The sequence below is a fragment of the Phaeoacremonium minimum genome (genome assembly GCF_000392275.1).
Source record: "Phaeoacremonium minimum UCRPA7 unplaced genomic scaffold PA7_03_scaffold_585, whole genome shotgun sequence".
In the NCBI taxonomy this organism is placed as follows: domain Eukaryota; kingdom Fungi; phylum Ascomycota; class Sordariomycetes; order Togniniales; family Togniniaceae; genus Phaeoacremonium; species Phaeoacremonium minimum.
Window position 1 is genome coordinate 27,546 of NW_006921487.1, and position 27,386 is coordinate 54,931.

Here is a 27,386-nt window from a genome sequence, read left to right on the forward strand (position 1 = left end):
TTACCCCGGCAGAGGTGTACATATTCGATTGATTTCGATTTGTACGCGGTGGACTACCTCGCTGAGTTTGTTGTTTTCCCCTGGAAGGCTGATTGTCCTAATGATTTATTGATTGATCTGAGAGACAGTGGCCATGTTGACAGGACCGTCATCACAGCCTGCAAGTGACCTGATTGTTGTTTCATTATATTTGATATTTAATGAACTATGGGCTTGCTCTGCACTTGACTGTCCATCCCATCTGGGCAAACTTTACTGTACTCCTTCCTATATGATAAGGAGTCTCGTCGCATTGGCTCTGCATTTCCCAGCTGCATGTCTTGGACATTTACAATTGATAATAGCTCAGCCTATGGAAGTCTGGCGGCATTTCTTGCATGCAAGAGAGTTGGAATTTCATTGACAAATGGCGCGGGTGGAGACTCACAGACAGTACCGCTTTGCAGAGCTCAGCAGGTGCAGAAAAAGCTCTTATCGCCAACAGAAAGCAAAGCACCTATCAGGAAGCGACGATTGCAAGGTGCAAGGTGCAAGGTGCAAGGAAGCGAAAGGACGCAGAGGACATGGCATCCTGGCGAGCCGAGAGAGGCTTTGCTACCTACAGTAGACTAGATATGCGACCAAAAGCCAGCCTGACAAGGCAGGTCGGGACCACGGGGCCACGGGACCTCGAAAGTCGTCAGCCTGAAAGAGAAAGCGAGAAAGTGAGCGCGAATTTTGCCTCGCTGATGAGAGCCAATTGTGACCGTGACTCGATCGACTCGACTCGACTCGACTCTAACAAAGAGGGAACAAAGCCATTCATTATATTCTATATTCGAGTCCCAGCCATCCGGCACGGCATGTCGTGGCAACCTTCCACACCCCAACAAAAGCGACGCTGACCGTTTCAATCCGCTGTCTGCCCTACAAACACTCTTCAGCCGACCTCTCAATTCGCCCCCCTCTCCGCTGGAGTCCTGAGTCCTCAGGAAGTTATCATAGCAAGGAGGAACCTTGGCTTAGCAGCAGCCAGCAGCCAGCAGCCAGCTGACCAACGACGGGCGGTGATTCACAAGCAAAAAGGACATTTTGTGCTACCCGCACCCGCACTCCCGACCCCGCAGACCGAGACTCGATCGACTGACCCGACCTTGCCTTGTTAATAATAACGGCCGACCCTCTTATTTCTAGGTAGTCCCGCTTCTTCCTCTCCCAACCGCTGCAAACCGACAGAGCCCGATCAAGACCGAAATCACCTTGAGCATCAACGATCCCCCAGCGCGCAGTCTGGAATCTGACCTGACCTGACCTGACCTGACCTGACCGAGTGAGGTGCTTGCTGCACACCGGCTGCCACCTCACCGCAGCCCAAGCCCGTGGCAATGTCCCAGTACAACGTCCACGCCGGCGCATCTCTCGGCAACGGCGCTCAGGGCCTCTCCTCGCCCATCTCTCCGCCTGCCCCAGCGACCGCCGCCTCGTCCACTCAACCGCCTACCTCGAACCCGCCCGGCCAGTCTCAGTCTGCCCAGCACAAGCGCGTCTACCAGGCATGTATCCCCTGCCGTCGGCGCAAGGTCCGCTGCGACCTCGGCTCCGTCGACAACCCACACGATCCACCCTGTGTGCGCTGCAGGCGTGAGTCCAAGGAGTGTTACTTCAGTGCCACCCGCCGTAAGAGAAAGACCGACGACGGCTACGAGGAGGGCGGGTCTATCGATGACGATGACTACATCGTCCGTAACGGCCGCAAGAGGCTGCATGCGAGCGGATCCCCGCCTCCGATAGACAAGAGGCTCTTCAGTGACACCCCTCTCACCCCCGGCGGTTCCATGGGTCGGAACCAGCCTCTGCGACGCCCCGGAGAACATGGATATAGCTATGACGACTCGAGGAGCTCGACGGCTGCCCCTATCGCAACGTCGCGGCGGACAACTGATCAGTTCGGCGCCGACGAGCCCAACACACCCCTCGAGAACTTCGAGGCTAGAACTGTCATGAGGAAGGGTGTATATGGCCCGCATGATGCACTGGACCTACTATACAAGGCCGCCACAGACAATAACAATATCGGCAGCAAGATCGAGGGTTCACATTTGCAGTCGACAATGTCTACGGCCCACTCGTCTCGTTCTCAGGATCCTGCGGTCTCTGCGGCTCCACAAGGCAGCGACAGGAGGGATCATGCACGACAGACGTCCAGACCAGCCGGCACTATGGACGCACCCATTGATCCTATGCTGACCAAGACCGACCCCGCGGATGAACCTGGTTATGCTGAAGCTTTGAAAGCTTGGGCACGCTTCAGGTTTGTCAGGGCTGGATGGTTCACGGCCCAGGAGGCTATCGACTATATAGACTAGTACGCTATTCTGCTCTCTCTAAGCTGAACATAAAGCTAACAGATCATAGCTATTATGAATATCTTTCACCATTGACCCCGATCTCACCGCCTACCTTCCGCAATCCGGCATCCCACTATACTCTCCTGACTGAGGAGCCTATCTTGACGGTGACACTCTTGACCATCGCCTCAAGATATCGCCGTATGCCGGGCACCGGCGGCCACTGCCGGTCACATGCCATTCATGAGCAGCTTTGGACATACCTGCGCGGCATGATTGAGCGGGTGGTCTGGGGCCAGGAAGCCTTCGGAGGTGGGTTCTGCGGTTCAGGTGGCAGCGCAGACGAAACCCAGACCTCGAGCACGGCGCCCTGGCGTGGTCTGCGCAAAGGAAGCTTGCGCACATTGGGCACTATAGAGTCACTGATGATACTCACTGAATGGCACCCTAGAGCACTTCACTTTCCCCCGGCGGAAGCCATCGACGAACTGTTACTGCCTACATTTGATCCTCGAGATAGCATCATGACAGATGATGATGGTAATCAGCGGCCAGTTGCCTTTGTCGGTGGCAGGCGAATCGAAAGCTGGCTGGAGCCTGCATGGAGGAGCGACCGTATGTGCTGGATGCTGCTCAGCACAGCAATGGGCCTTGCATATGAGCTAGGTGTTTTCGACGATATTGATGAAATGCTTGCTGCAGGAGCTATAACGCGCCCCGAGTACGAGGAAGAGACATATCGCATTCGAGCTTATCGCATCAAGAGATTGTTGTTGATATACTTGACACAGCTAGCAGGTCGGCTTGGATGGACTAACATGGTCCCTGAGAATCTTCGCAAGACTGACCCAGCAGCCTCGCGCCGACGACCAACCTCCACCGAGGGCACGACACCTGGCACGAATTTATCATCCGTGTCCAATGCATTCAACTACATTCCAGATCTAGAACTCGACGATCAAATCATCCATTGCTGGGCAGGTATCAGCAACGCCATGCATTTGGGTAATGAGAAGCTCTTCAGATCGAGGAAGCATACCACCGACATCATTCAGAGCGGCAAGTATATTGGCCACCTAAAGGAGCTTCAGCCGCTGCTTCGCGAATGGTGGAAGGAATTCGAGCGCTTCCGTCTACCACCATACATCCGACACATCCTCACCATCGAATACGAATACGTGCGCATCTACATCAATTCTTTGTCTCTTCAGGCGGTTGTGGAGCGATGTACTAGTAACGCTGTGGGCACATCTGCCACTGCCCCTGCAGCTACAGGCTCAACTAATTCTGCGCCACAGTTGAGCCCACAAACCCAGCTATACTACGGCAAGCTACCTCTGGGACAGCTTGGCGGCTTCGGCGCCGCAGATCAGGAATGTATCAGGGAAGTTGTAGAGGGCAGTCGAAATCTGCTACGCACTGTGGTTGAGGGGCTGCTCCCTGGAGACTACCTCAAGCACGCGCCTGTTCGAACGTACTTCCGCATAATTAGCGGTGCCATGTTTCTTCTCAAGACCTTCGCTCTCGGAGCCACAAAGTCCGACGTCGAGCTGTCTATCGGACTCATGGATAGAACTGTAGACGCCCTGCGGAACTGTGTTGTAGATGATGTTCATCTTGGTATCCGCTTTGCTGATCTTCTGGAGAACCTGACTAGCCGCTTGCGCAATAGGTTCATCCATGCACCGCCGCCACCGAGCTCGATGCAGACGGTGTCCAATGACGGTAGAAGCCCCAATCCGGAGGGTAAGCCGGAGCTGGCTATCTCTGGTATGAATGGTCACGGCCACACTGCGGTGCAGACCAACGGTCAGGAGCAAGCTTGGTCAAAGCTTAGGGAAAGCATCAATGGCCAGGGTGAGTCTCTCAAAGTCAAGGTACATGCATACATCATGCTGACAAGCAACAGAACGTTCCAGCACACCAGCCAACGTCTCCGCCACACCATTCGACCTCACAACAGGCAACTTCCCATACCCATCCGGCTCAACGTCCATGTTCGGTCCATCCACGCCAGCCGCGGCGGCCGGCATGGCCCCAGACAACCATATCGGCGGGGGCCAGAACAACAACGCCGCGCTGCCCGACAACATCTTCGGCGACTCGGACTGGAACAACCCGGGCAACGAGATGTGGTACCTGCCCCCGGGGCCGGCCTTCTTCCAGAACCTGGGCGCGGCCTCGAACGGCGCCAACATGGCCGCCGAGAGCGTCGGCGTCGGCGAGCTGGACTTGCTGGACTACATGGCTATGGACCAGTTTCCCGGCATGGACGGGAATCACTTCTAGTCTGGCAATTGCTTTGCTCTACTGTGCTGTGCTATGCTGCTATGGGCGCTTTGCGGTATTAGGATTGGGAGTGAAATGCAATTCAAGTGAGAGGGCAGACTTTGATGGATATGATATGACAAGGCGTATGACAAAGGGAAAAAGGGAAATTAGAAAAAGCCTCAAGGAATAAGAAGATTGCTTGGGATCGGTGCGGTTTTATATACTTTCTGTCTGTCTCACGATAGCCCAAAACTTTTTCGGAATCGGAATGGGAATCTCTAAAGGGAGCAGTTCTTTTTCTCTCTTGACGTATTTGGCCGGATAAGTTGCTGGGAAAGCCACAATGGGAAGGTATGCGAGGGATGGGCTGGATTGTTCGGTGGAACGAAACCGAACTCGTGGATGGATGGAAGATAGATACCCCCCTGGAGCGTTCCTGTCTTTCTGCTCCAGGCTTGACTTTATTATTTGATATGAAAATTTTATCTATCGGTACGTCTCGAAAACTTGCTATCTGTTGTGCCGTGTGAGCCCAGCCCCTGTGTCCGTCCCCCTTCGCATCGCCACATCCCAAATGTTAGGTCACGTCCCAGTCGATGCGGACGCGGACGCGACAGTGGCAAGCCAGGAACCACAGCGCCGGCACGCAGAGGAAGATGAAGACTGCCCCCGCGCCCCAGAGGCGAGAGGCCGCGTAGCAGAGGGCTGCGAGTGCGAGGCTGATGAAATCTGTGGGTGAGGCGGTGGTCATCTGCGACAGGCAGCTGATGAGGAGGAGAGTCGCGAGGGGGCGGCGGATGCAGAGATCGAGGATTGTGAGGCCTTTGAGTGTGAATGGGGGTGGATCGAGGGGGCTTGTGGTGTCGATTACGTCGACGACGGCGAGGAGGAGGATGCTGAGAAGGATTATGGCGTTGTGCTCCATGGTGCTTGGTGAGAGTTGTGGAGATGGTGAAGATAAAGGAGGAACGGAGAAGAACGGAGAAGGGAAAGGGAGATTGGTGTCTTCAACCTGGAGATGTCAACCTAAATAAGATGACTCCTAAGCCTGGCCGGCGCTCACATGTCTAAAAAGAGTCAATAGCTAAACGATCACGGGAAGGTTCGTCTGAAGTTGTGCAGCTCATCACCAGGCTCAAATTGACGGATAAGAACGAGAATTTACTGAATCATAAGCCGACATCGGCCTTGTGTTTATAGGAGAAGCTATCGTGAGTTTCGTTACCATAAGTGAAGTTTTCTGTTCCATCGAATCCGGCAGCGACCTCCTATCCGGGTTACGGAGGCGCTGATTTTCAAATAGCAGTCCATCGTGTATCGTTTCATCATAACAGTTATCAGTCGCTGTTCAATATTCAACATACCGTGAATATTTGGAGAGTTGATATCGCGTTGAGAAATAACAGAGAAACCAAAAACATTGAGAGACGCATCCTGTCCCTCCTGGATACAAATTGGTGTCTGATTCGATGAAAAGGGATTAAAGAAACGAAAAACAACTGTGTGCACGTTAATCCTCTCACTAATTTCCTTCCATAGCATGTTACTTAGCTATCCCATTTTCAGTTATTAAGAACCAATCTGATAATTAGTCTCACTCAATACCAGAGCGGCATGAATGGATGGACGTAGAGTACCACCATTCTAGCCCAAGATAAGCTCAATATCCTCCTTCTGCAAGCTCTCCCAGGCTTCCCGCTCCACACGACCGATCCCTTCGCGGTACGCAATGCCATTCTCCCATCTGACGGCCATAACATTGTAGAAGCTATATGTCTCTCGCGACGGCTCCATTGGCTCTGGCCAGTGGGCACCTCTAGATATCGCTACAACGCTCAAGGGTTTGCCAGGAGGGGCATTGCCCGCCTCAAGAGAGTTTCCAAGCGATTGTATCTTCGGGATGTCATCGTCCCCAGAAGCCATCGATATATCACCCACAAATTGGCTTGCATTTTCTGCCAGGAGTAGAAAAGAGTGAGGGTTGTGAGAATATCTTTCTATGGTTCTCCAGTCTAGCGATTCATAATCCGAACGGAATGGCTTTGCTACCAAGAGATTGGCTTGTTGTGTTCGTGTCCAGAGATATCTGCCAGTATTTGCTCCTTCTGAGGCCTCGAGACTCTTTCCAAGAGGTACAGGGTGGACAAATTTGATATGAGGTACTGATACATGAGTATAGTGATAATTCGTGAAAAGATTGTCAGGGAATAGCCGACCATGTTCTGTTTTCAGCTCTAGATAGTTCTTGAGAGAGTTTTTGTACTTTTCACAATCATCATATGTGTCATACGCGAATTTCCAGCCTTCGGGTAGGTGCTGCTTCTTGCCCATATACCGGTGTTTGAAGTGGTACCAGTCGTTTTGGTGTAGGATAGATTCCGGGTCAGCGTTCGGCTGGGTGCAGGTATACCAATTTAAGTAAGGGATAACTTGGCAACTGTCTTTCAACTGGTACATCCCCGGTATATAATCAGTTTTGATGTAATTAACCAATTCGAAATGCAGAAAACCGATACGACCACGCCAGCCGGCCCAAGTCCAACTTGGTGCACACATGCGCGAGAGATTTGAGGCCTCTCTCGCTTTCAAAGATCCATGGTAATCAGACCAAAGAAGACCGAGATCAAAGAATGAGATTGGTATTCCGTGCAAGAAACCGCGAGGGAAAGCTTGTTGCTCGAAGCAGACCAGCGTGCTTGCTATGGCCAGTAGGACGTCCTCCTCGAAAGAGAACAAGCGATGATTGTAATGATAAACAAGGGTTTGGAAATGATTCATGTCTGGATAATCGAGTGTCAACCCTGCCCCCAATGAGAGGCGGTCCTCATAAACAGGTCTCTTTACAAATATGACCTTACGCCCATCCTCATACTGCCATTCTAATGGCGCGTCGACGTCTTCGTAGTACTCATTCGACCTGCACACCCAACGAATAGAATTGTCTACAAAGTGAAGCCTGCGGCGAGAGAAGAGTGCCTCTTGCATGGTCCAACCTCGTGAACCCCATGTTGATTGATTGCAAGGCTTACTTTGGTTTCCTGTAATGCTGATAGTGTTGGTCAACTTCAACACCGGCTGCCGAACCCTTGGCGCGGACACCCCTGGGATGCCCCTGAGTCCGTAGTCAGCGTCGTCGCCATCGTTCGCTACAATCGTTAAGGCAGCGCTCTCAAAAATCATGGCCATCTGGCGAAGAGTAGACGGCAGAGACAGCTCGTCGTCTTGTACGATGCACAGGGAGTCTACCCAAAGATACCTTTTCCCGATCAGCGGCACCAGTCGCATGGCATCGCGGATAGTCTGGGGGATGTATCCTGTGGTCCACTTGAATGCCCCGGGTTCTTGATGTAGGATAAGATTAGCCTTTTGCGTCTTGAGCATCTCTATTTTACCCCAGACATAGCTTAGAGCGACAAAGGGAGTTTCAAATGAACCCTCAACTAAACAAGACTTGGTTGTATCGATGAGCCATGCTGGGAATGTGGATGGTGTCTGAACATATGTTCTCGAGCACTTGATCCCATGGTTGCCTTCGCAATATGACTGCCACTTGTGTACGAGGTCCAAATCGATGTAGCCGGAGTCGACAGGTCTTCCTGTGAGTATATACCTAATCAAGGATGGGCGGTGACTCGTGATCGGGGATATCACTTGCAATTCCGTAAAAATGCCTGTGTAGAAGCGAATGCCAAGAAGATTATAACGTAGCGTTATCGTGTCACCAACACGTACGCTGGATCGAAGTGGGAATCGCAGTCCTTCAAGAAATTCTATGTGGGCTTTGCACTCGGAAGATGCTGATGTAGAGCCGGTCTCACCATGCACCCAAGTTCTCTCTATTTCTGCCTCCCTGGGATTGGGAAGTATGTCGACTTGCAGAGCGAAGGTTGCAACTTCAAGAATTTTTCGGCATATCTCACATGTCTCGCCGGCTTGGAGTGGTGAGTCCATGTCATGAAGTAAGACCGGGCTGAGCTGATGAGCTTGCTTGGCTGGCAATCACCGTAGCCTTGGGTAAGGTATTATTCCAAATTCCCTTTTCAGCAGGAATATAGTACTTAATTATAACATAAAGTACCTGAAACATGAATAGGTCGCAATACCGTATCTGAGCAGACTGAAGAGCAGAGGTTCGAGGACTACTCGTGTCGAAAGTCATCTCATACTCACTGACAACCAACTCACAGACGTGAGGTCAAGTGTATGGATCTACCAACCTACCAGCTGGAGTAACCCAGTCGGGAGCCTGGTCTGTCCTACCCGAGCCTGCCTACTAACTACAAACGTACAGCGGTAGTCTGCCATTGGCATGCCACCCCCCTCTACCTAAGTACCTAGGCTCTAGGTAGGTACAGCTTATGCGGGTTGGGTAAGGTTAATATCAAGAGCACCGCCGTTACGAACTCAGAGTGAGAACGAATGAGACTCGGTTGTCACCTTCGCGCCAGTATAAGTACCCACCCGGCAAGTTAAGCACAGCCTCAGAGACTGGCCCGGCGGCATGGTGCACTAAAACCAACCAACCCCACAGCGACAGATGGGTTGTGGCTGAGCTGGATCTTGGTGACGTCTCACCTATCAGGAGAGGCGGCCCTCTCAATGCTTGCGACTCACTCACACAGCGCCGAATTGTGCACCAGCGCATACACGGTATATGCAAAGATACAATTGCATTGATTCCCATTTTTCGTAGCCTGACAGGCTCGCCATTCCTTTCTCTTACCGACTTCTCAGCCTTGCCCTGCCTCGTCAGCCCGTTGCGTGTGTGCTCCAACTGACTCTCTTTAACCCCTCCACGCCTGAGCTGAGCTGAGCTGCGAAGCGCCCTTCTCTCAGGACTTCCGCGTCCACCTCAGTTCATTTTCAGTCTCCGGGACTGAGCATTACATCCGAGTCGACTGGCTAGAGACTTATAGTCCCCTTTTCGATATTCAGAGTCTAGACTGTCAGCGTGGTTGTATACGTCGCGCATGAAGAGCTGCTCCAGGCAGCTAACATAACAGAAAGCACCATGCTCGACGAGAACCTCCCCTCGTTTCTCTTCAAGCAGTCCTCCGACAACCCGCTCTCCAGCGTCATATACTTCACCCAGAACGGCTCCGATCCGGAGCCCGAGTACGTCTTCAAGCGCGCCGACGCCGCCACCAACCCGGCCGCCCGCAACAAGTATGCCATCGCCATCACCGACCCCTACGCCCCCGACGTCGTCTACGGCGAGGTCGTCGTCGAGCCGCAGTGGCAGCAGCCCACGCTCTCCGCCGCCGAGATCCGCGCGCAGAGCGGCCCCGTAACGCCCATCCCCATCGTCCCTGACAGCTTCGTCATCCAGCTGTATAATCCCGACCAGAGCATCGCCGTCAAGATGGTGCCGGGCAGCTTCACCAAGATGGACAGCTGGGACTTTGAGATGCCCACCCAGACATTCAAGATGCCGTCCGCATCGCAACTCGACCGCCAGAATAACGAACCCGTTGTAGGCCTACGACCCAAGGTCATGTTCAAGTGGAGGAAAGACGGCAGATTGTCAAAGGACATGACGTGTTATAATGTGGGAAGGAGCTTAGGGAAGCACAAGAGCAAGGACCCGGACATTACAGTGGCCTTATTCAAGCAGGCGAGGGAGAGCGCAGTGACTATCTACGAGCCCAATCTACAGCGTGTCGAGGTAGAAGATCGCAAAGGACTGGATATCGTGCTTATCCTGGGTGCTGAGGTCATACGGGAGCTATACCTCGCACCTCGACAAGGACAAGACATCTTCAATCTCTCCGCCGGGACAATAACCGCCACGAACGGCAAGAGAAAGAACTCACGCCCAACACCACCACCCGCCGCAGGCATGGCCATGTCCGGCGCCCTGGGCAACAACATCCCGCCGCCACAGAGCCGACCGGGCCCACCCACCATGACGTCCGCGTCGAACATCGGATCCTCGGCCACACCCGCGGCCGCCAACACCGCCGAGATCGAGGCCGAGACCAAGCGCCTGCAGGCGATGGTCGAGAAGGAGCAGCGGGAGCGGGAGAAGCGCGACCGCGACGAGCAGAAGCGCATCAAGAAGATGCTCGAGGAGGAGGACAAGGAGCGGCGGCGGCGCGAGGCCGAGGTCGCCAGGGAGACGGAGCGCCTGCGCAAGATGTACGGCACGCAGGGCCAGGACCTGCCGTCGCAAAGCCCGCCGCTGCCGCCACGGCCGACGTTCGGCGCGCCGCCGCCGGCCCCCGCCCAGCAGCAGGGCGGAGGGGGAGGGGGCTGGTTCGCGCCGCCGCCTCAGCCGCCCCCGAGACCGCTGAGCGCGGGTCCGGCGCCGGGGCCGGGCGCGTTTCATAATAGCTCGCTGGGCAGCTGGTGGAGAGGGCCGTCGGCGTCGGTGCCACAGCAGCAGCCGCCGCCACCACCGCAGAATGCCCGGCCGAGCGGGCCTACGCTGCAGACACCGTATGGAGGGAACCCGTCTGCTAGTGTGAGCGGGTTCTTCCACCGTAACCGGGACGAGGAGAGGAGGAAGGTGCAGAAGAAGAGGAGCGTGCAGTGGTGATCGCAGAAACGGGCATTGCATCGAGATCAGAGGTCATAGCATCGTTGGTACTTCGGCATGTGGGCATTTTGCATTGAAGAGTGGGTTCACGGCAGGTCTCATTGTTTCATGGTCTGATGATTTGTTATGGGGCGCATCGTGGGTTCGTCTTCAAGTACGGGTCAGTCTCGTTCTCAACACTGTTGGTCTTTGTGTTGCGGACAGTCGATTCTTGGTCGGTTCCTTGCATAGCTTAGAGAGATACCAGGGAGGCCTTCTCTGGAAGGAGAGCTCCTACATGATGAATATACGATATCTTGAAACATCTTTTGCGCAGCCCGTTTATTGCTCCACTGAAGACTGGCCCGCCTGGACTGAGAGATTTAAGAGATTTCACTTGAATAGGCAGGATGACGGGTTATGGGGACAGTGGACGTCAAGTCACTCATTGACAAGTCGTGGACACTTCACTTCACTTCACCCACTGACCAAGCTCCACACATCTCACGATTACCGTGCAGATCCTCCTGCTCGAAGCAGCCAGCTGCACGATTAGATAAGATAGATGCTCGACCATCTCGACGTCTTTCGCAGCAGCTCCCATAGATGAGCCAATCAAGACTGAGCGCTCGTATGTTTATGCGTAGGGAACTGAAGACATGGCCAGGAAATTAAAGTTCTTCTAGAAAGCCGAGTGGAATGCCCGCCCCATAGGGAGGAATCTAGCGGTTCCAGTTGGAAACGCAGACGGCTGGTTTCAAAAACACGCCGTTGCGGCCTACGGCAGTGCACTAGATGTGTAGCTCAGTGCACTAGATAAACAAGTAACTGTCCCAATCCCACAGGTTCGTGAGGCTTAGACACATGGTGTCAGGGCGTGCGTCATCGGTGGGAAGAGGCTGTTTGGAATGTGGGAAGATTGGAGAGGGCTCCTGGATGATTTGGTCTGTGACGAACGTATCCCGGTTGTCGTGGGATAGGGAGAAAGACGAGGCTGGCGATGTCCTCACTGTGGAATGATATCCTTGGTCTACGTTACTTGCAAGATGGGTTCTTGTCTGAATGGCGGCTGATGACTAAGGAGGCAGGTTTGATACCGCCTGCTCTGCTCGTGTTGCTATTTTTACCATTGGATGTTGAGAGAATGCCGTGTTAGTTGTCCATCGGCATTGGAGAACAAGAGATCAGCCTTCACAGTGGAAACGGCGCAACTCCGAGCAGGAATGCCACGAGATTGTCAAGGCACTAGCAGACGATCATCGTGGGACGAAGTGTTTCGAGTCCTGGAGAATCTGGAGGCTTCACGTTGCGATGTAGCGGGACGGCCGGCAAAGGTGAAACTCAGGGACTCCAGGTGGGCGGCGTGTGGGATGGGCTGCCGCTGGGGGCGTGCGCCGGGCCTGTGGACGGCATGTTTCAACCGCGCTCGAGACACATTCGTATTTGTGAGCGTCGCCTGATCTGACGAGGTAGGTAGCAATGGAGAATCGAAGAGGAAAAGAGGGAAATCGGTGATGAAGATGATGGAGGGTGTGAACGGTGTAATGGTACAGGTGCTCAGGGACCGGACAGAAAGGAAAAGACAAGAATATGCACGGGTGCCACCAGATCCGGCGAAGACAGGAGGAGGCTGAGTGAGAGATCGTGGAGTGACAAGCCAGACGGCTGCGTAATATGGACGAAGGAGCAATTGGCATATTCGGGGTACAGTACGGGACGGTACGGTCTTGCAGACACCGGCTGGGACAGGGCTCGATGCAGGATGCCGTCGACTTGTGCCCCAGGGCAACATATGCCATATGCCATATGTCATGAATTCTCCTAATTTATGGAATAGGCAAGCAACATAGAGAGACTAGGGATGCTGTTGAGATACTACGAGGTCGTAGCATTTGGATATTCATTCTCGTTTCCCCATCTTTACGAGTCAGGACTCTTGGATCCATAAGCAATCCGGGCCCCTTTTCGCCAATGTAACGGAGACCAGCCTTGACAAGACGGTAGCGGGAAATTCTCTGAAATGAAGAAACGGTACCGGCCCAATAGCCGTGCTGTGGCATAGGCTCCCAGAGCTACCGCTAGGTACCTCATGTACCGGTAGGTCATTCACTTAGACACCTGCAGACAGGAGGGAAAGGGAAGTTGCGAGAGAAGTGTTAACAAAAGGAACTGAGTGAGTGCATGCGTGCAGACAGTGCCTAAGGTTGCGGGAGGATTCTCTTTCCATCAGTGCCACTAGGCGAGCGGCCACACATAAGGTACTTGTTTACTTCGCCAGCCTACACTTCCGGTACTCTGAACATCACCATCGTAGCCAATCTGTTAGGAAGTACTGTATTGTACTGTGTTTCCAGGAAGGAATCTGAAGAGACCAAAGAGAAGCCCTGGACGCCATGGCCAACGTGGACAGCAAATGGGCGTGTAGAATCCAGGATGAGGCCGATGCCATTGGGCATGAAGAGGCGCTAGGCTGGTTTGGGCGGCAACCCGCTTGCTAGCCGCTCGCCTGTGCTGTGTGCTGTGGTGCGTGTGTCCCTGTCTCCGTCTCTCCCTCCCCTTCTTGGTGGGCGCTGGGGCGGGCATTACTGTGTAGGTAGTAAGTGAATGAATGAGTGAATGGATGGATACGTGAGCCAACCGTCCTACCAGACCAGACCTGACCTTACCCTTACCTTACCTTACCTCCTGCACCACCACCACCACCAAAGAGCCCACCACAGACTGTTGATCCGGCTGGCTGACTGACTGACTGAGGAACGGACTGAACTACCTTCAAAGAGCCTCGTCTCGTCTTATGTGCACCATCTAGCCTAGCCTTGTCTTGTCTTATCCCTAACAGTAACTAGTCTAAGTCACTGTGATCCACCTCTCCGTCCGGGAGCCTTTCTTTTTATCTACTCCTCATCCTCCTCCTCCTCGCTCTTGCCGCGCCGTCGTCATCCCGTCCTCTCTGCTCCTGCCTCACTCCTACCCGGTTTCTGCAGCGGTCGTCCCTGCCAACCTTCCATGACCGGCTTGTAGCATCATCGCCTGCCATCGCTGTCACAGTCTAGCTTGACCATCTTCAACGGAAGGAGCGTGGGCCTCGCTTGCGCCCCCCCGAAGCCATGGCCATGAGCTTCCAGTCTGGAACGGCCTACGCAGAGTCGGATGCCGACGACGAGTACGAGCGAGACATCCAGGAGAGCTCCCCGATAGATGCCACCGATGCATCCATCTCTCCCACCGATTCCGATCCACCCTCGAACGAACATACCCCGACCACCTACGGCTACAGAAGCAGTGCAGACCGTCTGCCCGAGACCATCATATCCGAGTGGACCGCCGATGAGTGCGCAGATTTCATCGCAACCATAGGCCTGCAGCAATATTCAGATCACTTTATAGGTGGGTGTTGTCCGGTGTCGAGTCGGGCAGCCATGATTATGGTCTAATCGGCTTCATAGAGAATGAGATCGTCGGTGAAGCTTTGGTCGCACTGCTGCATGACGATCTGAAGCAGATGGGCATCACCAGTGTCGGCCACCGCCTGACCATCCTCAAGAGCGTCTACGACGTCAAAAAGGCTCAAGACGTCCCTATAGAGAGCGACCACTATGTCCCTTTGTGTAAGCCGCAGCTGTTCACTCGCCAGACTCCTCGCGTGTCTGTCCGAGCTCTATTGAGCTGGTCTAACTCTTACTCATAGCCGCCGATGCCGAGGCTCAGTATGCCACGGCCACCCTGAAAGACATTAAGCATCTCGTTGAACAACTTCGACTGCGCGACGAGCGAATGAACCTCTTCGAACAAGACTTCCGAAGATTAACGGAGGACTTCCGCAGGCTGCGCGAGGATATGCTCCCGGCATTGCGCCTCGCAAAAGATGCCCAGCAGCCACTCCCACCCACACACCTCAATAACGGCACCGGCTACAACTACGATGCGACGATTTCTCCGCCAGCTCCCACGCCGTCAACCGCTGGTCCGTCTGGTGGTGGTCTCAAGCGACAGTACTCCACGAAGAAGATCATGCTTGGAACTACCCCAAAGACGACATCACCCTCTCCCCTACAAACCACACACGAGCGAGGAATGGAACAGACACTGGATCCTGCCAATGCGGCAGAACGAGCAGTCTTGTCATCTTCGCATCTTGCCGCCTTAAATGGGTCCGGCCAACCTGCAACTTCGCCTTCCTATCCGTCTCCAAATATCCCATCACCAACGTCGCCGCCGACTACAGGAGGCATGACGGGAACAACTCTAGGTTCCAGATCGTATCGTTCTGATCAACCCACTCCATCCACACGAACTACATTCTCACAGAATGATCATTACGATTCCCGCGATAAGCCAGTAGCGCCTCGGCGGGGACAAACTCCAGCGCCTGATACCCCGAGCTCAAGTAATGCATCCGTCGAAATATTCAAGTCGTTCAGAGTGAGCATGGATGACCCGTGCTACAAGGTGTTACCGGCGGCTCTCAAGAAATACCAGATCAACGCGCCTTGGGATCAATACGCACTCTACATTGTCTACGGTGACCAGGAACGGTGTCTGGGCCTCGATGAGAAGCCTCTCATTCTATTTAAGCAGCTGGACAAGGAAGGAAAGAAACCGATGTTTATGCTGCGGAAGACCAACAATGCCCAAGTCGATCTCTCGGCCGACCTTCCAGGCAGTGCAGGTCTCGGGTCTGCACGTGGAGGAGCTACGGGATATGATCCACCAGGTGGTATTATATGAGGGGGCCTTATCCAATTGAGAAGAAGTTCTTCACATCGCCCTCTTATTGCTTGACAGTTATTGCGAGACGACGATGAATGATATGACTTGCATGCATTTGGACTTCAACACAGCGATCTTGCATAGCGGACCGAACGATATCTTTCTGGGGATCTGGAAGGAACCGGGGCCAGCTGAATACTCAGAAAATCAGCCAACTAAGCTATTGGGTTATCTTGCCAGCGCTACGGCTTTTGGCTATCGACATAGCTCCTCAGCAGCATCACGGCACGTCGACCATCGCCTGCTTGAATAAGTCATAGTATGGATTATGATACCCTGACGGCATTTTCACACGTCATGTTGTTGGATACACACTTGAATCGCTTACACTGGATGTGAGCGCTTTGGTCACCTTTTTTGAAATCTTTTTGTCTTGAATAATCTCATCCAGGATTATGGGCATTTCTGTCTTGATTCATGTGGTGTCAAATCACCAGCACCACCACCTGCACCCTTTCCCTCTTTGTTCCACTTATCTACTACAAGCTATCGTTGTTGAATTGGTGTCGTTAGGAGGCACGACATTGTACAGGGGATAGGTCTGGGCCATCATGTAAGAGCGGTTGAGGATCGCTTACTTTTGGGTATACCGATATAGGACGAGCCTTGCCGATCTGATGTAAAAGAGATGACGTGGATCTGGCCAGCAAGGGTGCCGAGTCAGGCCCCGAGTCGAATCAGATGAATTGAAGGTACCTTTGGCAACGACACATGGGTCTTGTCGTGAATTGTAACAGGCCGGCGAAACACTCAACGGTTATCTGATATGGAGACGGGTGGGCTCTACGGAAAAGTGGCACCCCCCGAGTCGAGGGGTTGAAGTGTCTCAAGATGGCTCGCAGGCGAGAGCGGCGCCCAGTCCCGTGCGGAGTTGAATGGCATGCGGGCGAAGGACTCGGAAACAAGTCAGAGCCTCAGAGTTCACTCACTTTACTCGTAATGATACCAAGAGTTGAAACCGAGCAGCAATGTGCAATGGTCGATTTTAGGCGCAAGCGCCTCGAGCTGGCTGGCATGCGGGAAGCTGGTAGCAAATAGTAAACAAAAATTCATTTACCCTTAATTTACACAAGCATTTATCACCTAGTCCTCAAGTTTAAGCTTACGTCAATCAAGAGGTTGGCCCAAAGCTCAGAAAACTCCCTTCGGCACTTACAGAGCTCCCTTCCCAGGTCCAGACAAGTCACAACTAACAAGGTACGGAACCCAGTCAAACCTATGTAGTGCCCCTCTTCTTTCATTCTGCTGTTGCTGCCCCTGCATCTGAAGCAGACAGGGGCAGATCCCGGTCCGTCTTCAGATGATTGACGGGTTTCCGTGCGCAATCCACCACCTCCTCCCTCCCACTCACTTCACTTGAACGACCGTTGTCATCCCTAACTTCAACTCAAAACACCGCCGTCAACGCCCCCCTCTCCATTCCAAGTCTGCGTCCCGTTGCTGACCGGGGGCTTCCCGCCGCTGTTCGTCACATTGACGGAGAGATAACCCCTGACCATGGAACGTCTGAAGAAGTTCCAGAGTCGAGTCGAGTCGAGCTCCCGACGCAATGCATGCATTTCTCTGCGAGCAGCCTTGGGACGACGGGATGCGGGCTGCTGATCGCAGGTGATCGACGCCGCTGTGAAGCCTCCCCAAACTTGTCCTGGTCTGGGAACGTTCATCATTGTGCGTTGTGCCGTATGTATGGGTCTTGCTGGTTCTATTCTTGGCAACGCTCTGGACACTACAACTGTATACGGTATTGTATTGTACACCAACCCCCACGTTCCCAGCATCTGTCCGCCTTTGGGTCAGGGTGCTCGCGAGTGCAGGCGTGTATCATCCACGCCCCTGGCCACGCCGTCGTCGCTGACGACATTGTTGCTCCTTGTGTCTGTCCTTCTCGAGCTGTCACCTTCCCAGCACGCCTATCTGGGGAAGGGAGGTGATCTAGGCCTCTGCTTTTCTACCTGCGACAGACGCTCCCGAGGCGAGCGCGGACTGGCCTCCGGATGGGGCAAGCGCACTTGGAGATTCCCCTTTGTCATCTCCTCTATCTCTCTCTCTGTCTCGTTCCATCATCGGTTTACCGGTATCTCCTCATCTCGTCTCCTTGCTTTTTCTCTATAAAAGAAAACTGAGACCCCATACTTCATTCAGCACAAGCCCGTTGCGGCTCGCTGGCGTCCCGGGGCCTGGGCTGCGCTCGGCCTGCCCGTTCCCGTTCCCGTCTGTCTGCACAATTGACGGTCGTGTGCTGCGAGCGCATGGACCGTGCTGTGCGTGCAGCTGCGGGCGGGAGTGAGATCGACTGTGCCATCCATTGATTGTGGTGAGAGTTTCGGAGGTTCGGGATGATTCATTAGGGAGTATATATATATATTTGAAGTCATCTCTGGGCTATGTCCGTTCTGCGTGTATTGCAAGATGTTAGGCCGTGCCATCTTTGCAGTGTATCTTCAAGTTGAAGTATGTATGCATGCAAAGAGCTGTTGATTCTTCCCCCTGAGAAAACCCTGAGTCTTAAATCAAAACATTTTATACAAAGTCATGGGACAGACCTTACACCCCACGTTTTCAGTAGCCAGTGCCAGAGTCTATGTAGGAGTCATGCTTGACTTACACAAGGGCGAGTAATTACAGAATCCATAGACTGAAGATGACATTTTTAAAATGCTTCAAGTGAAGTATCTGTCTGGGCCACCCAGACATCTTCTTAATCTAGCTTCAAGCTTTCACTAGAGTGTGAGAATCTGAGAATTCTCTGATTTTTTAACTTGTTTTGCTATATCAAGACACATGTTGCGGCTATGCACATTCATCACTTCAAGGTGCGCAATCAGAATGCTCTGCTCATTTTCCCAATCTCCCCTATCGTGTCTATTCCGATGCTCCTACCCTCCCCTATGGCAGCGGGTATTTCTCAAAGAACTCCAAAATCATCGTCGTCGCATTGAACGACGCCGGGCCATCCTCATGCAGGATATTGTCCGGGTTGTCGAAGATCGACGGCCACGAGTGGTCAACGTCCGGCCCGGAGAAGACATGCGTGACGAACCCCCTTTTGCCCTCCGCCGCCCCCCACTCGTACAGCACCGCGCCCTCGTCCGTCAGCGGCCGCGACACGTTCTTCTTGCTCAGCCCGTCGTAGCCGGCCCACGTGCGCACCCAGTGCGGGATCGTGGGCAGGCAGCCGCCCTTGCGCGCGCCGCCCGTGTAGCGGATCGTGCCGTCCGCGCCGCCGTGGAAGTCGATGATGGGCACGGGCCGCCCGGGGTCGCACGGCGTGATGTTGACTGTCGCGGCGTGGCAGGTGTCGCCGAAGTGCGGCGCGCTGACGTAGAAGGCGGCCGAGACGGGCGCGAAGGCCGCGATGCGCTGGGACAAGGTCCTGTCGCACGCCAGCTGGCCGACGAAGCCGCCGCCCTGCGACTTGCCGGTCGCAAAGATGCGCGAGGTGTCGACGCAGTAGGACGCGGAGATTTCGTCGATGATGGTCGTCGTGAAGCCCTTGTCATTGGTCGTCACGTTGGGTACGCCGTACCATGTTTTCTGTGGCGGACAGACAGGCATATGATCAGCTGGTAGGTTCTCAGGGGCGATTAGTCAAAAGGGTTGTACTTACATCAACGCCATTGGGATACGCCACGATGTAGTCCTTGTTAAAGGTTGTCGACGTCAGATTGTCGAGACGCAGCTGTTCCTCTGCTATGCGTGAACCACCATGGAATGACAAAATAAGCGGTGCCGGCTCCTCGGGGTCGTAGTTGACGGGGATGTATAGCAGGTAGTATCGATCTTTGCCGACTGTCACATTAACGGTCGAGCCCGGAACAAAGTCCCCATCACTTGAGCAGCCGGGAGATGGTGCGGCACGAGAGCCGGCGATGCTGCTCGCGACTGCAAGGGCTTGGAAAAGAAGTGAGGAACGCATCTTGCAATTATCGATCTGAAAATGCAGCCCCTGAATATGGAAAAGGCAAATATACAAGCAAGTTCGCAAAGCGAGCACCGTCTGAACTTATAAACCAACGTCTCTCATGGACCTCATAACGATCATCAACCGCGGCCGCTAAGATCTCGTGTCCATTTTGCTGCGGTACTCTGGATATAAGCAGCAGCCTCCATGTGCAACGTGCCTGGCGTCATCGGCTCGTTCTGCGGTTCCTCGACAGCCATTCGCTATTTCTGGCTGCCGAGGATAAGCAAAAGAGACAAGAAATAAACAGGGCCGGGGCTATGCCGGACATGATATCCACCTAGCTGAGCTTTGTCCAGATTAATATGTGTAGGGCGAGAGCTGACATCTCGTGTGCATTGTCGATCCCTGCTTGAGTCTTAACCTCCACGGCGTTGCGGAGCGGATGACTTCGGCGAGCCGCCGAAACGGGGTGTAAGTCATACCTACTTAGTAATGTGGTCAGCGATCGATCAGCTGGTTCTGCTCTTCCCCGCATATTATGCATAATACAAGTAACCCTATTTTCTCCGCATGTGTCGTCCTCGGAGCATGGGACTTCATTGTGTTCCTATCGGCTAGAAAGTGCAATTCGTTCGAGTGGTGGGTTACCTTCCCTTGACAGCCCAGGATCGCGAGCTGCAATGTTCTGCTGATGCCAAGGCTCGCCTCACACCTCCGGAATATCAACTTCAAGCACGGACCGACTTGCTTGTGTGACAGTCATCCCACGAACCTCTGTCTTATAAGGGAGGCAGTTGGCTGTAGCGTAAAAGATATACTAATGCTGATTGTAATACTTAATCAAGGACCTTGAAGACATTCGATGGGGTTTTGCCTATTGGGGACTGCAGCAGTAATGATGCTTACCTCAACACCCGTATGAGAAGCTCCGTCTGCCTATCGGCATCTTCCCTTGCCTGATCAATTCGGAATGTCCGCCTATTCACGCGGCACGGCTAGTTGATGGTTGTTAGTCGATCAGGGGCAGCTAGGGGTTGGCGAGCATTACAGAATTTGATAGCACCGGATTCTTGACTGCTGGGCGATGCAAAATCGGGAGCCTTGTGAGGTCAATCACACAGAGGCTCCCACTCATACTGGCGTTAATGGGTTGAATATCGTTTATAGAATCCTACAGAATATATAACAACCATAGCCGGGGTATCTCTCATCGTCCAGAAACAGCCGCTCGTAAATTGTCTGCCAAAATGCCAAGCACCAAGCCCAAGCAAAGCACGCTCTCGAATCCGCACTCCTGAGTTTATCGTCTGCGACCAGGTCGAACGACAGTAGACTTGGCACGGGCGAGCTCCAAAGTACTCTTGAAGTCGCCGTACAAGTGCTTGATGAGAAGTCTACGCTCCCAGTCATCCACAATGCCATCCGCCAGCTTGCGCCTCTTCTTGGGCTTCATCCGCTCCCGCTCCTCCAACTTCTGGCCGTCCAGCCAGCCCTCGTCCCGTAGGCGGCTCTCGACGTAGTCCATCAACGCGTACTTCCAGTGCATGAGGTTGTGTGCCGTCTCGGCATTGCTGTTGCACGTCGCGCCGACGAACCACTCCTTGCTCTCGGGCGGCAGCCTGTTGCCGTTCTCATCGTAATCCACGTGCCCCTCGCCATCCTCATCATCATCCTCGTCCTCGTCGTCGCTTTCGAGATCGTCCAATGTGTCTTTATCGTAGGGGCTGCCCGCGAAGCTAATCACCCAACTCGCTGGGTGGTTGCTTCGGCCGCAGGCATCACATGTGCCGTGTAATTCACTCAGATGCCCAGGTGGCAACTCTGCCTGCAGGATGCGCGGTCGAGCTCGCATAGTTCGAATAAAATCCGGACGCCAGGCAGAAGACGCAAACTTCGACTGAGCAAGGCCGCTGACTTCATCATTAAGTTTACCCCACGCTATGCGGTAAACTTGATTCTCGCGGTCAAACGATGGGTTAATTCGGCGGTGCACTAGCCATTCTATGACATCCTTGAAGTGTTCCTTTAGGGGCTTGTGTGCATGAGCTGTAAACTGCAGAGGTATCTCGAGAAGATGGTCAGGTACGCCGATCGGGCCCTCGTCGTCTTCCACCACAAAATCATCCAAATCACTTTCGTTACTGTTATCCACGGAGTTCTGCCTATCATCTCTTCGAAGAGCTTTGTTGGATTTCTTCAACGAGATCTTGGAAGACTTCTTTCCGCGGGAAACAGGCGGCTCCTCTTCTGATTCCTGGTCCGGCTCCTCATCATCCTCGAATTCGGAAAGCGCAACGAGGTCAGAGTCAGTATCATAGAGGCCGCCCTGATCCTCGTCGTCCTCTGATGACGACGTAAGCTTGTCGATATCTTCGCCTGCTCTGCGACGTCGAAGAAGCTCCATCTGTTTCTGCTTCGCGGTGCGGTGGCCCTTGCGAGCCTGACGTCTACCAGGCGTGTCGACTGGCGCAGCAGGCGTTGGCGACGATTCAGCCGCGCTAGATGTTGATCTTCTCGCGGCAATGCGTCTGGGCCTAGATGACGCTACCACGTCGTTGTCTGAGCCATCCGAGCCGTCAGAATCAACCACAGGTTGGCGTGCTATTCGCCGCTTCTTCGCCGGGCTTTGCACTACATCTTCCTCACTCGACTCATCATCGTCAACTGGCAGAACAGGGCGTCGCCGTTGAGTGGAGCTAGGCAACAGCGGCAGGTCATCGTCCTCGTCCTCATCCTCATCACTATCCTCGTCGTCATCGTGGATAACGATAACGTCCTTGGATTTAGCGCTGGCGGGACTGCTAGCTTGCCTAGGGACTCCCTGCTTACGAGGCGTATGGTCACTGTCGACTTCGTTGTCCTCTTCAGCCGAGTCCGACGAGTCATCGCCAAGTCGCACTATAGTAGCCCTACCAGCAGTACGTGACCGTGGCATGAACGATGACGGAGGAGGCCGGCGGTCACCGCTTGAGCGGATGCCGGCAGAGGAGCTGAAAACGGGCAGCGAGTCATCGCTGGGCGCATCTACCCGCGGACTTGACTCCTCTCGAGGTCCTACAAGACCGTTAATATGTGCATGCATATAATGAGGTGATGCGACAAAAGAGAGACTGAACACCAGGAAAAGCTGACGACATACTGAGAGAAACGTCCAGGGTCTGCTGCTGCCTCTTTGACTTGCGCCCGGGACGCTGAGACGGCTTCGCGGAACTGGCGGGAGACGGATGCTTGCCGTTTGCCTCGTACCTGACTTTGGCAGGCGAGAAGTGGCCTGGCGACGAGGTACCGTCTCCAACCGGCTCAAAGGTGAGCCTGCTCTGCTGGCGCTTTCGCTTGCGCGTGGATGGCGGCATTTTCCACGGTATTTAGAAGCAGGCGCTTCACGAATAGTACCCGCAGATGAAGACTGCTGTTTGTAAGTTGTCGCTTCGGCAACCCGGGAGGAGGGGAGAGATGCGGTCGTTTTGGCAGCCCCACGAGCTAATAAATGCCCGTAGGCTGAGTGTGGTTCAACTCTCCGAAACTGCAAGAGTTAGACTCAGAAAAGATCAAAAAAGTATCACGATTTCCTCAGAATCTTTTTTCAGAATGCATCGCAGACTGTAGCTGTTTCATGCAGTTCCCGGTGCCGCCTTTGCTTGTCCCCCAGGGGTTTAATGATACGTTGGGTAATCAATGATGAGGTAACCACTGAACGCGTCTGAAAGGCAAGACCGCGTCTCACTTTAAAAAAAGTTTCGTTAGTGGGTTAGGTAAGGCAGCCGAGCCCATCCCACGTGGCAAAAAACTGCTGCAGGCTGAGCGTAGCGCCTCCGACTCATACTTACAATTGTAAGTTGGTGACGGTGACGGTGACAGAGTAGCTCATCCAAAAGATATTTGTAAAGCACCGTTAAATGTGTTCTCGGTTCAGGTAGGCTACAAACCGATATCTTGAAGTGTCACAAGGCAGATGAGTTGGCGGCACAAGGTTCACGATCCAATACATTGACTGATCATTGAAAAGATTCTATGCTACTGATTTGTTTACAGGAGTCCAGGCGTCTCCTAGCGATTGATGGGTTCTATCACCTCCATGCCTCAACTCCAATATGCTATGGGATGACAAATTAATAGGTGGCCCAGGCCTCGAACAGCAGTTTGTGCAGCAGTGCTTCCTCCGTCATCTCCCCATCCCCCTTCCTATATTTACACCTTTGGCCCATTAAGACATTAGGTTATCCAGCACACACATCCGCCTGCACAATGCGATCGAGCATGGGCCGTAGAAGTGAAGAAACAGCCGGCAGTGAAAAATACATTGCCTCCGTCTGTCCGTGGTCTTGCAATGACTCTTCCAAATCGTGCGCCTTTCCCGTGCAACTCCGTACCGTTTCTATACATACACTCTTTGCGGAAAAATGAATCCAGTTGATGTGACAATAACCCCGATTACCTCAGAGGTAGCTGGACGTCCTGTGCACCGCGGGCAATGACATCCTCGACCTTCCAGCGGGGCGGCTTGATGACACCCTCCAGGCCGTTGGCCTTGCGCCACTCTTGCTCCATCTCGGGTGTGACGCCCTCGGGTAGGGGATCGAGGCCGCCCGCAACGCCAGTCGAGAATCTGATCTGCATTCTATCACCGACCTCCTCACACGCCCGCAGGAGACGGTCAAGGTCGTCCTTGTTGTGTGCCGACGAGATGCAGAAACGAGCGCGAGATGTGATCAGTGGAGTGGCAGGGTAGCCGACCACCACGACAGAGATACCGCGTCTGAGCATTTCGTGGCTGAAGGCGGGGATCCTACCGGGGTTGTACAGCATGATGGGAATAATCGGAGAGTCGTCATGGCCGTAGACAATGTAGCCGAGGCGCTTCAAGCCCAAACGGAGGTATCGAGAGTTGAAAGCAATTCTCTGCAGACGCTCCTCACCCTGGCCAGGAACGAGCTCGCCAGCAATGATCTTGAGTGAGGACAAGATTTGCATCAAGACGGATGGGGCAGGAGATTCGGCATAGAGTGCGGCAGCGTTGATGCTTCTAAGCTTGTCAATGACGTGCTTGTCCGCGGCGACGTATCCTCCATTAGCACCAAAGGACTTTGTCAAAGTACCCATAAGGATGTCGATCTCGGAAGTATCAATGCCAAAGTAGTCGCAAACACCGCGTCCTCTTGGGCCCAGGGCGCCAATGGAGTGAGCCTCGTCGACATAGAGGTAGAACTTGTATCTCTTCTTCAATTCGACTATGCGTGGGAGATCACACATGGTTCCTTCCATGGAGTAGAGACCTTCGACAGCAACAAGAATCTTCTTCCAAGGACGGTGAGTGCGCGGTTGACCCTGGGAGATAGCTTCCCTCAGCTTCTTCTCCAAGTCGGCCATGTCATTGTGCTTGAACGACTGGATGACGGCGCCAGACAGACGAGCGCCAATTCGGATGGACGCATGGTTGAGCTCATCGGAGATGATGAGACAGCCCTTGGAGACGAAAGCGGGGAAGGAACTGGCATTGGTGACGAAACCCATAGAGAAAACCATGGCAGCAGGCTTGCCAACGAACTCGGCAATCTCGCGCTCGACCTCCAACGTCAGGTCAAGAGTACCAGCATCACCTCGTGGACCACAAGAGCTGAGTCCATACTTGCGCACACACTCCTCGACAGCATCTGCGCATGGGCCCTCGGACTGCGCAAAGCCGAGGTAGTTGTAGGAGCTCATATTCAGGGTTTCGGTGTAGGTTCCAGTAAACTGATAGGTTCGGTTGAAATCATCAGACTTGCGATCGATGAGGGTGATGTATCGACCGGGAACGCCAGTAGTCGGTCGGGCAAAGCAATCGTCAATTCTCAGCTTCAGTCTTCGGACGTAGAAGTTATCAAAATCTTCGTTCAGGGGAGCGTAGCCATTCTGTGCTTTCAAGCTGCGGTAATGCTTCTGGTTGCCGAACCTCTTTCCAAAGAAATCCCTGGTGTGACCCAGGGCGATGAGGAGCAGGTAGCTGATGTAGGTTGTGAAGACAAAGAAGTAGGGCGGTTCGTCCTCGATTGGGGCTTCAAGAGGCTCTCCGGTATGCTTGCTGACATATCTGTGGCTAGGGTCGATCAAGGGGCCGAACTGCGCGTCAAATCGCCTCTGCTTCTCGTTCTCGGCAGCCGATGGAGGTTGGAACAAGGTAGTGGGCAGCTCATCGCTGTTGGGCTCTCCAGCCGTGGCAGTGGACAGGGAGATGGAGGGCAGCGATAATGATGGAGAGGTGATTTGAGGCGAAGAGCCACCCTGTTGCTGCATGGCTTGGAGCGCCTGTCGGGCCGAGGGGTGGTCCTTGTTCTTGGGCGACGAGGAGAAGAATCCAGAGAGGCGATTGCCTTTTGATTGGGAGGGCCGACGCTCCCCCGTTTTCTCAGACTGTGGCATGCTTGAAAGACTCGAGAACGGATTCGAAAGCTTGCGCGGCATCTCTAGGGCGGCGCGTGCGAAAGACTGCTTCGAAGGACAGTTGGTAACCAATGTGTCGGTACACTTCAATCTCGACACCGGCTCGTAAAATCTATTCCGTGCTCGAAGACTGGATCAATTAGCCAAAGACGCTCTCAAGATGAATGTCGGTCAACAAGCATAACGAATTCGATATGATCTGATGGGTGTTGATGGGGTTGAAAGGAGTGGCGCAGAACTAGATCTGCAGCAGCGGCAGAGCGACACCGCCAAAAAGCCTCTCTAGCAATTTCCGGCAGGACCGGAAATGGGCGAGACGGTGTACACTGCGCCACGGGAACTGCAGAGCCAGAAAGGCTGCGCTGCAAAGTCAATTGAGCTGCGAACGTACATTCAGTCAAAACACCACCACCAGGCTCAGGAACAGCTGGACAATTGAATTGAGGCGTGCTGTCAGCTTGTGAAAAGGCGTTTGGAGGGCTGCCGTTGGACGGTGCGCTGTTGGTGTGCAAGCGGCGCGGCGAATGGGAAGCGCTGGGCCTACTGCAAGGGGCAATAGGAGCTGCTTTTTTTTCTTTCTTCGTTACACCGGTCGAGTCGGAGCAGAACAACGGGCGATTGTCGAGGCGGACAGAGACTCTGATGCAATCTCTCTCCTCTCTGTAGCCTCCCGTCCCAAGGGAAGTCCCAAGGGAAATTGAACGCGCGAGAAGCAAGAGACAAGACCACGATGAAGGAGAGGAAAGGCACGAAAGGAGAGGAATGGGAAGAAGGGTAGATAGAGAGAAGAGGGAGAGATTAGAAAACTAAAAAAGCATGTCACCACTGCACCAACTAACTGACGGACGGACTGAGGGTGCGGCGCGGGAGGATCAGGAAATTTGAGTGTGTTTGACGGCTAGCCTAGTCCACCGAGCTTCCCCAGTGTTAGTGAATGGGTGGAGGGCTCACCATTCCGCTACCACCGCGCGCGATCCATCACGGCACGGGTACCTCGCACTTAACCCAATGCCACTAATCCACCCTTTTAAAATTTGGCGCGTCCTGAGCGGTTTCCCCCTGCGAGCCTTGCAGGCCCTGTCACTCTGTCACTCCACCACTCCTCCTGTCATCCGAGTGGCCCGGCCGCCGTTTGTCAGGCAAAAAGTCGGGCTCCAGCTCTCCCCTTTCTGCCCGT

At 53.8% G+C, this 27,386-nt stretch overlaps 6 protein-coding genes across 6 annotated transcripts; 3 read left to right on the forward strand and 3 right to left on the reverse strand.

The window, feature by feature from the left end:
* Nucleotides 1–1,364: 1,364 nt before the first annotated feature.
* On the forward strand, nt 1,365–4,616 carry UCRPA7_8320 (putative specific rna polymerase ii transcription factor protein; the record flags this gene model as incomplete). The annotated part of the gene is made up of 3 exons (XM_007920839.1): nt 1,365–2,344; nt 2,395–4,184; nt 4,237–4,616. 3 exons carry the CDS (start codon nt 1,365–1,367, stop codon nt 4,614–4,616), a joined length of 3,150 nt encoding a protein of 1,049 aa, XP_007919030.1.
* Nucleotides 4,617–9,609: 4,993 nt separating this feature from the next.
* UCRPA7_8321 (hypothetical protein) lies at nt 9,610–11,136 on the forward strand (the record flags this gene model as incomplete). Its single annotated transcript, XM_007920837.1, has 1 exon — nt 9,610–11,136. One exon carries the CDS (start codon nt 9,610–9,612, stop codon nt 11,134–11,136), a length of 1,527 nt encoding a protein of 508 aa, XP_007919028.1.
* Nucleotides 11,137–14,228: 3,092 nt separating this feature from the next.
* On the forward strand, nt 14,229–15,843 carry UCRPA7_8322 (putative protein kinase regulator ste50 protein; the record flags this gene model as incomplete). The annotated part of the gene is made up of 4 exons (XM_007920842.1): nt 14,229–14,502; nt 14,562–14,723; nt 14,804–15,266; nt 15,537–15,843. The coding sequence occupies 4 exons, from the start codon at nt 14,229–14,231 to the stop codon at nt 15,841–15,843; spliced, it is 1,206 nt and encodes a 401-aa protein (XP_007919033.1).
* A 2,928-nt stretch (nt 15,844–18,771) lies between these two features.
* Nucleotides 18,772–19,801, reverse strand: UCRPA7_8323 (putative ferulic acid esterase protein; the record flags this gene model as incomplete). The annotated part of the gene is made up of 2 exons (XM_007920836.1): nt 18,772–19,419; nt 19,493–19,801. 2 exons carry the CDS (start codon nt 19,799–19,801, stop codon nt 18,772–18,774), a joined length of 957 nt encoding a protein of 318 aa, XP_007919027.1.
* Nucleotides 19,802–21,089: 1,288 nt separating this feature from the next.
* Nucleotides 21,090–22,724, reverse strand: UCRPA7_8324 (hypothetical protein; the record flags this gene model as incomplete). The annotated part of the gene is made up of 1 exon (XM_007920835.1): nt 21,090–22,724. The coding sequence occupies one exon, from the start codon at nt 22,722–22,724 to the stop codon at nt 21,090–21,092; it is 1,635 nt and encodes a 544-aa protein (XP_007919026.1).
* Nucleotides 22,725–24,220: 1,496 nt separating this feature from the next.
* UCRPA7_8325 (putative serine palmitoyltransferase 2 protein) lies at nt 24,221–26,062 on the reverse strand (the record flags this gene model as incomplete). Its single annotated transcript, XM_007920838.1, has 1 exon — nt 24,221–26,062. The coding sequence occupies one exon, from the start codon at nt 26,060–26,062 to the stop codon at nt 24,221–24,223; it is 1,842 nt and encodes a 613-aa protein (XP_007919029.1).
* Nucleotides 26,063–27,386: the final 1,324 nt, after the last annotated feature.